Source organism: Halichoerus grypus, chromosome 10 (genome assembly GCF_964656455.1).
Source record: "Halichoerus grypus chromosome 10, mHalGry1.hap1.1, whole genome shotgun sequence".
Taxonomy (NCBI): domain Eukaryota; kingdom Metazoa; phylum Chordata; class Mammalia; order Carnivora; family Phocidae; genus Halichoerus; species Halichoerus grypus.
Window position 1 is genome coordinate 64,198,442 of NC_135721.1, and position 10,299 is coordinate 64,208,740.

General features: G+C 41.0%; 1 protein-coding gene across 3 annotated transcripts; it reads right to left on the reverse strand.

Annotated features, from left to right (window-relative positions):
- Nucleotides 1-1,307: 1,307 nt before the first annotated feature.
- LOC118521383 (prolyl-tRNA synthetase associated domain-containing protein 1) lies at nt 1,308-3,304 on the reverse strand. Of its 3 annotated transcripts, none has more exons than XM_036069882.2 (2): nt 2,731-2,968; nt 1,308-1,832 (listed from the first exon to the last, which is right to left on the reverse strand). In XM_036069882.2, the coding sequence occupies exons 1-2, from the start codon at nt 2,848-2,850 to the stop codon at nt 1,398-1,400; spliced, it is 555 nt and encodes a 184-aa protein (XP_035925775.1). In that variant the 5' UTR covers nt 2,851-2,968; the 3' UTR covers nt 1,308-1,397. The 3 variants fall into 3 exon arrangements, 2 of the variants coding, with proteins under 2 accessions (XP_035925775.1, XP_035925776.1); XM_036069883.2 differs by having other exon boundaries at nt 2,767-2,965; XR_013441822.1 differs by having other exon boundaries at nt 1,694-1,832; nt 2,675-3,304.
- Between the last annotated feature and the right edge of the window lie 6,995 nt (nt 3,305-10,299).

Here is a 10,299-nt window from a genome sequence, read left to right on the forward strand (position 1 = left end):
AATCCCCACATAGTTTAAATACAATAATATATTGCACAAAGCAGTGTCTTTCATTTTCATTTATAGACTTTGGGGAGGCAGAATGTTAGAGGAGGCAACCAGTTGTGTATTCTGGGGCAGGTTAGTCTTTCTGAGCCTGTTTTCATTATAAGATGGGAAGGGCACTGTCCCCTGTCCTCAATCTTTGACTCTGTTCATTAAACTTTCATTTTATGTGCAAAGCAACCTAAAATTTCCTCTTAGAGATGTAGTAAACAGCAGGCAAAAAGTAACATGGCACCTTAGAATAAGTTATCATTTATGGACAATATTTAACTCCACAACTCTTAAATTCATTCTTTATAGAAATTCTGCCGTGAGTAGACTTGTAGCTTCTAATCCTATATATCAAGAAATAACGTTTTTACTCTTATTTTGCCTTTTAGTAACAAATTGGTTACACTATCACTACCAGATGGAAGTTACTTTTGAGTGACCAAACTTAGTAAAATATGGTTACCTCACAACTATCCCATTTGCTTGTAAGAGAATTTTCATGATGAGATCTCTAGACTATTTCTGTAGTATAGTCTACCTGAGACCTTCAACTAATGAAGGTTTTGTTTTAAGCGAAAAAGTATGTTACTCCACAATTTTGAACTAGCTTCTATAGAACTGACAATATATAATCCTGAGTTCTTACACTGTTTCAGATGCCATAATTGAAGGGCGGGGGATAAGTAAAATTTAATACAGCCTACAGGGCAGAAAAAATTTTCTCCAAGTATGGTCACATTTCTAACCTCTCAAAAAGATTAAGCAAATCTTTCCTTAATCCTCATTCCCCAAAGATAACCACCATCAACAATTTAATATATTCCTATATTGCTTTTTATTTTTTCCCTATATGTATAATATATGTATAATTTTATATATGCTGTTTTTGTAACTTGCTTTTTTCAAGTACAGTAAACACCCTAAAGAAGATGTAAGATAGTTAATCTTAACTAGCCTTAGTTTTGTTGTTAATCTACTCTTAATTGTTGAAGGCATTCCTGTAATGAGTAGTGCTCATGGGGGATGGGAGGTGGACTCTCTGAACTGACTAAAACTACCTCAGTGTATCTTTTTAAAAGCAGCTGCTTTTTTATAGGGCACCTGGCCGGCTCAGTCAGTAGAGCATGTGACTCTGGATCTCAAGGTTATAAATTTGAGGCCTACCTTGGGTGTAGAGATTACTTAATAAATAAATAAATAAATAAATAAAAAGCAGCTCCTTTTAGATGAAACGTTCCTCCTAAAATGATTTAATCACCAGACCAAGGTGCTAAATATTCTTATCACTTTTAATGCTTTTTATAAATTATAAGTAAGAAAAACAGCTTTCAGAAATAAATGTATTCTAAATATCAGCCCAATTAGTTCTTTTTATCAAAATTTAGTATTATGGGATCATGTCCTGTCTTCTTCACAAATGTGAGAAAGTCTTCAGGGCTCAATCCCATGGTTGCAGCATTGGTCATTGGATGAAAGTACACCTTTTCATGTCCACCTTCCAAAAAAGCTGAATCCAGAACAAATTTCACATCTCCATCATCACAGAAGAGTGCCAAAGGTGTGGCACAGCCTTGGCCAACTTTTAGTTTTTCTAGCATGGCTGTTTCATCAGCAAACCGAAGATTTCCACTCCCAACACCTAACTGCTTGGCGAGATCATTTAAATTAATTTGTCTATCATGAAGAACTGTCACCAGCCAATAGCCTTTTTTCTTCTTGTCTTTAAGAAATAAGTTCTTACTATGTGCTCCTTTCAAATGTTGGATATGAGGCATCATTTCTTCAACTGTAAACACCTGTAAAATATCACATGAAAACTTCAAAAAATATGCATGTACACATACTCTGCTTGCTGGGTGAAGGTTAGGGAGTGCTCAATGCCCTGGATGTCACTGGTAGGGAACCATTCCCAGCCCATTAGAAAACACACCTTGCCGTTTCAATCCCTCATCTCGAGACCTCTTAGGCCAGTTCTCTTTTCCAATGTGCTGGCCAAGCACTCCTCCTAAAGCGTTTTTTGTTTTTTTTTCTTTAAACTTGGTACTGAAAATCTACAGCAGCCAGATTCCTATTCCTTAGCGTTCCATTACATCCAGACCACGTGACAGCCTCCACTTTACAAACATATAACCACAATGAGAGTGAGATCACGGGCAAGGAACAAGACTCGGACTAGTAACATCAGAAGAGCTGGCAATATGCACAGGTAAAGAAGGGGGAGAGTAAGTGTACTATATAGGAGGGAAGAAGGTCAGAGAAAATGATACAGTTTTGATGTTAAATTTGTAAAGTTGAAGATTTTTAACGTTTGCAAATCCTCACATCAATACATGAAATCATGTTCATACCAAACTCTCTAAGCTTGGTGTCCTGCTATATGCATGATGCCTGATACATCGTTGACACTACAGAGACGGTTTACTGCCTCGTAGCTTATCTACACCATAAAGACACACTGACCCAACTTTACATGAAGAAGTTCTCAAAATGAAATGTGACCAAATCGCTCCAAGAGGAAAACCCTGTTTTCTCACAATAACATCATAGTCCCGAACGGCCTTTGATGTTTCTGTCGGGTCCCTTTTGTGCTCTGGAGCCTGGGAAATGTCCGAGAACGGCCGTTTCTGCGGCACCTTACCGCTGGGGTATCTGGTCTTCACGGCCCCGCCCGAGAGACGCCGCAGCGGAGCCCACCTCTCCCGCAGGGCTGTCCCGGCAGAGGCGCCTCACCTCCGGGTGCTCCACGACCTCCGTATGGATGGCTAGGGCGCCGAGCCGCTGCTCCAGCGCTGCCCGCAATTCCGCGCCCGCCATGCTGCCGTCGTGGCCAGAGGTGAGCCACGGGCCGGAGAAGCGCTGAAACGGGCGTGACTTCCCGCGAGGCTGGCCGACTGGAGGCTAGGGCGGAAGTACGCGGAGGACCAGGGGGCCCCGGAAGTCCAGTGCGGCACCTTCCGGAGGCGGGCCCTTGCTGCGGTCGCGCGCTCTTCCCTCTCTCCTCCCCGACACCCACCGCCTCTCGGGAAGTCGTCTGCAGAGGAGGCCTGGCCCGAAGACCCGAAGGCGTTCCTTATCCCGCGTTCTACAGGAGGAAGACACGTGCTTTTTCATAGCCTTCTCTAATCCCGCTTCAGGTTCCCTTGGCTCAGCATAACTTCCATTTAAACCAGAATCAGGGTCACCTAACGAAGTTAGGCGTAGGGAGTGTGGGAGAAGGTCATGGAGAGGATGTGACCACGGGTAAGCCCCAGGCAGAGACGCTCCTTACCCTTTCCCCTGACCTTGAAAAGTACCTTTTGCGCACTGTTCCTGTACCGGGAGCCACTTGAAGAGCATTGCCTTGACCGAGTAATGTGTTATTGAAACCAACGGGACAGTTTTGTGCCTTAAATCCCCTTAAGGCCTCTGCATAAACTCAAAAGATTTTAGCAGGTGGGTGCAGAGATCGCTGTTTCGTAGCTGCCCAAGACAAGCTTCCTGTTAAGTTCTGTTGCTTATTAAACTTGCCACTAGTCATTATAGAGTGGTCTGCCTCTTCCAGTCTCTCCTTGTTTAGGGAGAGGGGCAGTTAAAGATTTTAAAGAACGTAAGAGGTTTTTGAATCAACAGGGAGAGAGGAGGGTGCCAAAATGCCTATTCTTTTACGACTTTTCAACTTTTAATTTATAAATTACAATTTCATTTGACCTTTCCTGAAAGTTACCTTTTGTTATTATTCATGTACAAGTAATTCGCGGTGGCAACCACAGCTCACCTTTTTTGGAGGCAGTTTGCCTACCTCTTGATGGGGGTTTTTCATTATCATGTGAAACCCTCAGTCAGCACTTTTTTTCACTAGGTTTCTTTCTAAAAATGAAATTAGAAAGCATTAGAGAAAGATCACCCATTTGAAGATATGGCACATCCCAAATAATTATCCTTAAATATTTGAAGATGTTCAAGAAAACCCAAATCCAATCATGGTGAACTGAGAGTAATCAGAGGAAAGAAGAATTGGAATCTGATTGTAACCAAGAAAGGTGAGTATGTTCAAAAGTAGGAAACTAACCCAGGGTAGGATCTCCATGACAGCTACAAAAGAGGAACGCAAAGAGCCAAAATTGGCCGTGGCATCCCCCATATTGTCTAGGCAGTTGAGTTTTCTGACCTAGAAGTCTCTTTGGAAATGAACTGCCATCTATCAGTTATTCAAACTATGAATTCTCCTGCCCAGCACACCACACACAAGCACACCCCTAAAGCTAATCCATCACAGTTCAGTTTCCCAAATCATTCCACTTCTCACCACCTCCATCACCCCAGCCCAAACTACTATCATTTCCCCACTTGGCTGACACTAATGTTCTCTTAATTTTAGTCCACCTGTGGTGGAATGACCCAAGTATCCAAACAAGTCTTACAACCAAAGATATTTATTATAAAATGGAACTAGATCTGTCTATGATAAAAGAACTTCATATCGCTGTTTAAAAACTATCTTAACCCAGACTTAATGCAATATTTGTCAACATTGTATTAAATACAAAATAAATGCTATCTATCCTTGGCATAGTCCTTTGTCTTCAAGGCGAATACAATCTCAAATTTACACTGGAAACAACATGAAACAGATGAAATTCAAAGTGATCAGCATGAGCTTGAGGAACTAGATATCTAGTCGCAGAACTTGAATTTTAAAAAAATTATAGAAATCTCACAATTCTAGGAGAGGAATAGCATCTGATAAATAGTTTACTGAATTATTTTACAAACAGGAAAAGATAAGGAGTTTTGTGGCATTTATACAAGAACGTATTGAGGGAAAGACTCTTGTTATTAGGAAGAGTATGGATATTGGACAGAAAAGGACAGAATCTGGGAAAAAAGAGCTGGAAAATGGAGTTATGCCAGGATCCATGAAACAAGGGACCCTCATTTAAGTCAGCTCAAAGTAAAAGAAACAGTTGCAACTGTAGCCTACCTAGCAAAGGAAATATAAAGGCCAAAATATTTATCAACACCATGGGGATTGGGCATCATGGCATTTGTTAGATTAATGTTGGAAATCCCTGTTATTGAGTGAAACAAAGGGCAATTCCAGAACAGGTAAATTGAAAGCCATCCTAGGAAGCTGTACATACCCCAAACATGTGAAACAATAGGGAAAAGTGCTTGCTGCAATCTATGTCTCTTCAACATATCTTTTGGAACATCTCTATGTGCCATGCTTTCTGCCCTCAAAGACATTAAAATCTAGCAGAGAGGACTGAAACATTCACAGAGAATAAATCCAAGAAAATGTGACTAGTGGCATGATGTGGATGCTTTAGGAGCCCAGAGGAAGGGCGCTTAAGACTGCGTTGGTGCATCAAGGAAAGCATTAGGGGAAGATGGCATCAGTTTGAAGAATAAGTAGGACTCTGCCAGGAAAAAAAAAGTGCTCCAGCTGAGGAAACCCCAGGAGTTGAGAGTTGGGGGTGAAAAAGCACGGTATGTCCCTGGGCAGTATGATTTGCTGTGACAGTAGAGCAGAATGAGAGGCCTGTCAGCAGAAGACAAGGCTAGAAGTAGGCACAAAGAATTGTACCTGCTACACTAAGGAATGAGGAATGTCCCACCATCAAGGGCCATGTTAAATAAATTAGGTGACATCTTCCTAGGGAATTCTATGTTCTCAATCATGCTCTCAATATGAAAATCTAGGGAAACACAATTCAGTAAATGGAGAAAATGAATTATAGGAGAGGGTAGACAACACGGCCCCAATTTTGCTTCAAAATATACATAGCTGTATAACAGTAACTCAAAAAACTAATTAGTATTTGCATCTTTCCCTAATCCTACTCCACAAAAATTGGCTTCTAAAGGCCTATGGAAGAGGATTCTTCCCAGGTCAGAAGAAGATGGAGGTTGGTTCCTAGAATAAGAGAGGAGAAAGCAGCTGGATCTAGGAGGAAATTTAAGTTTCGTCAGAGTCAGAAAAGAAGGTGAGGACTGGAGTGGGAAGGATGGGAGAGTAGAGAAGAGTCCCTTTCTTGGCACTTTGTCCCTCCAGTGGGTAGCAAGATGGGAACCTGCTGTCAGTGGAAGGCAGTCTACCTGGGGCAGCGCTGCCTAGGCAGATGAGACACAAGTACATCTGAGCATCATTGCTCAATGAGGAGCCATGACAAATAAGACAATAACCCCACAGTCCAGTTCCCTGGCTCCTGCCAAGTCTCAGGTTCCTGGATGATTCCGTGGAGAAGGGAGGAAATCTTAGTGATAGCCTCAGGTTTAAGGTTCCTTGCAGCTCCAACATGTGGGGACATGGGCCATATTATATTCAACTCAAAATATGATTGAAGATAAGCTATGGGCTAAAGGGAAAGTGGTGAGCAAAACCACACAGAGACCCTGCCCTTGTGAAGCACACAGTATATTAATTAGTCAAATAATCACAGAAACAAATGTTAAATTGCATGGGTAGCAAGTGCTAAGAAGGACACATATGCAATGCTAGGAAAGTCCATAATAGAATCTCACCTCATCTGGGGGAAGGAGTGTGTCAAGGAAGGCCTCTCTGAGGAAGTGAAGCAAACTGAAATCTGAAAGATGAGTAGGAATGAAGAGGGCAGAGAGAGGAGAGAAGAGTGAACCAGGCAGAGGAAACAGCGTGACACTGTGTGCAAAGGTGGGAGGAAGCAAATCAAGGAAGAGACATTGAAAGATGGTCAGTGTGATTGGCATCCAACAAGCAACGGGAGGGGAGTGGGGTCATGGCTCCAGTTCCCACACACTAGAGCTGGGAACTAAAATTCTCACCTGCTAAAAATACATTTCTTAAAGTGGTTATCTCTGGGGACGCCTGGGTGGCTCAGTCGTTAAGCGTCTGCCTTTGGCTCAGGTCATGATCCCAGGGTCCTGGGATCAAGTCCCACATCAGGCTCCTTGCTCAGTGGGGAGCTTGCTTCTCCCTCTGCCTGCCACTCTTCCTGCTTGTGTGCTCTCTCCCTCTGACAAATAAGTAAATAAAATCTTAAAAAAAAAAAAAAATGAAGTGGTTATCTCTGGCTAATGGAACTGTGGGTATTGTAAAAAAATTTTCTTTGTATTTTCTATCTTCTGAAAATTTCTATGTTTCTATGTATTTTTATAATGGAGGGGGGGAATCAATAAGTTACTAAAAATAAAGAAATATAAACCATGTCTCCACAAGTAAGATCACATGAGAGTATTTTTAACACAGGCTTCAAAAGAAAAGAAAGTTAAAATGTAAAAAGATTAATAAGTGGGCAGACTGAATTTAATTACCTCCCAATTAAAATATGAAATAGATGAAAACATTCAGTTTTCTTGCCTGGAGAAATATTGGTTTCATACAACATAAAATGTGTAGAGTAGATGACAGTTGATTAAGCAGAGAAGTAGCATGTTTCCCTTTTGTTCCCTTTAAACACTCATTTAAAATTGGATGGTCCTAAGGAAGCTTTGTTTTAAAACTCAGAGGACTCTCAGTTCTGTTAAAAATTATCCAAAACCTGGAAATAGTGAAGGGATTACTGCTTGCCCTTCCAGTGTTCTGCTGGGATTTGTTCAGCACACACTTCTGGGGATTCTCTGAGTCTCTAGGAATGGCCAGCTTTTTTGACTTGGTATCTTTTTATTATTTATTTAAATTATTTATTTAAGTATTTAATTATTTAAAATAATGTACTAATTATTTAAAATACAGTTATATTATTTTTTAGTATACAGGTATTGTACAACTCTGTAAGGGTAGATCTTAATGTGTGGAAAACTGATAGTAATATAAATGAGTTTTGTCCCATTGAAAAGATAAACCCAAAAGTTACAGCTTTATCATGCTGTAAGATATTAACCAATTTCGTATCTATATTAGTAATCTTGTTCAAGCATTCATTCTTTCAGCCACTGTAAATACTTGGCACTCCTCAATTCTCTTTGAACGAGGCTTACCATCTTGTTGGTTCTCTTGTTAATGAGTGAAATACATCTTTAGACACATGATCGCTTTATATTTAACATTTTTAAACTCTTCAAAAATAATACTCTAAGAATTTAACCTTCTTAATTTTGTAATGAAGATACTGATCACCAGAAAAGTTAAGTGTCTTATTCAAAGTCTTCATACTCACTGGGAAAGAGATAGGGCAAGAATGTTGGAATAAGAAATGTAGGTTGGTAAGGGGGTACAAAAGTTCTAAGATGAGCAAGGTCTGAGGACCTAATGTGTAACAATGTGGTTCTAGTTTATAATGCTGTATTGTATAACTGAAATTTGCTAAGAGAGTGGAACTTAGAACTTCCCAACAAAAAATAAATAAACAAATATAAGTAAATTTATGAGGTGATGGATCTGTTAATTAACTCAATGGAAGGGGAATACTTTCACAATGTGTATGTATACCAAATCGTCACATTGTACACTTTAAATATCTTAAAATTTTGTCAGTTATACCTCAGTGAAGCTGGAAAGAATGAAATTAAAGACTTTACAGCAAAAAGACATTTTTAAAGAGATGTGATTGTGTATGAAGAAATCAGTGAAGTTGAGGAGACTCAAGAGGAAACCCACAGAAAGCTTTGTGTAATTTGGTTGCTAGTGATAAAGAGAGAACTATCTCATTGTTGATGAAAATCCATTGCGGATATCTTTTTTTTTTAAGATTGTATTTATTTATTTGCGAGAAAGAGCACAAGCAGGTGGAGAGGCAGGCAGAGGGAGAGGGAGAAGCAGGCTCCCTACTGAGGAAGGAGCCCGACGCAGGGCTCGATCCCAGGATCCTGGGATCATGACCCGAGCCAAATGCAGCCGCCCAACCAACTGAGCCACCCAGGCGTCCCCCACTGCAGATATCTTTAATGAGTATTCGTTTGGCTCATATTAGAGGTTACTGGAGATTAATATCATGTTCTTGACTAGAAATATACAAAGTTATTACTCTTACTGTTTTCCATAAAGAGCTTTAATAGCAGTGGTCATATTAATGGAAACACAAAGATTTACTACATAGCATGGACTACAGGTTGATACCAAATTAAATGAAAAAAATGCTTACATTCATATGTTCAAAAGGTAACATTTCAAAGCTGAATAGGACCCTAAAGATCTTCAATTCAGCTTCTTCAAATATGGAAATGGTTAAGAAACGGCACTGGAATCAAACAGACTTGAATTTAGGTCCCTCTCACCAATCACAAAGGATGTGACCTGGACAAGTTACTTAACATTCACAGTGATAATGCAGCCCCTCTGGTTTGTTAAAATTGATGTGCAAAAATAAGACATTCAATCTTGCAGGACTGAAATAGATGATGACTATAAAGCATTAAGAACAATGCCTTGGGGCACCTGGATGGCTCAGTTGGTTAAGCCTCCAACTCCTGATTTTGGCTCAGGTCATGATCTCAGGGTTGTGGGACTGAGCCCAGAGTCGGGCTCCGTGCTCAGTGGGGAGTCTACTTCTCTCTCTCTCTCTCCCCCTCCTTCTGCTCCTCCCCTTGCTCACGTGCTCTTTCTCTCAAATAAATAAATAAATCTTCAAAAAAAAAAAAGAAGAGGGGTGCCCGGGTGGCACAGTCGTTGAGTGACCGACTCTTGGTTTTGGCTCAGGTCTGATCTCAGGGTTGGGGGATCGAGCCTTGAGTCGGGCTCCGTGCTCAGCACAGACTCTGCTTGTGTTTCTTTCTCCCTCTCCCTCTGCCCCTCCCTGCTGTGCTCTCTCTCTAAAATAAATAAAATAAATCTTTAAAAAGAGAGAGAGAGAGAGAGAGGGAAAGAACAGGGGCACCTGGGTGGCTCAGTCAGTTAAGCATCTGCCTTTGGGCTCAGGTCATGATCCCAGGGTTCTGAGGGATCGAGTCCCGCATCGGCTCCCTGCTCAGCAGGGAGCCTGCTTCTCCCCTCTGCCTGCCTCTCTCTCTCTAACACGTAAGTAAATATTTTTTTTAAAAAGAGAACAATGCCTTATCCTTAGTACATCAGATGAGAGATACATATCGTTTTTATTTAGGTTTAGTGATTTTCCCAAAAGCCACACATCTACAATAAATTCTCTTTACCGAAATTTGACCTCTAGATTGCCAATTTTTCACTGGGAGAGGTTGTCAAATCAGAGTCAAGAAAAACAGAGGTTCCAGAGCAGAGAGAATAAGGAGGTCGCATCCGGCTCCCGCTCTCACAGCCACTGGTCTACAGTGAGCTCCACAGAGACAGCGCCAGGGCAAGTGAGAGCCAGACGGGCACTGGACAACTCTGTGCCTCACTGAGGAAAATAATAA

Excerpts from the sequence above, each read along its gene's own strand:
- LOC118521383 (XM_036069882.2), bottom strand. The coding sequence starts at position 2,850 with ATGGCGGGCGCGGAATTGCGGGCAGCGCTGGAGCAGCGGCTCGGCGCC. Across the intron at positions 1,833-2,730 it reads GGGACAGCCCTGCGGGAGAG|GTGTTTACAGTTGAAGAAAT; the intron begins GTGGGCTCCGCT and ends GATATTTTACAG.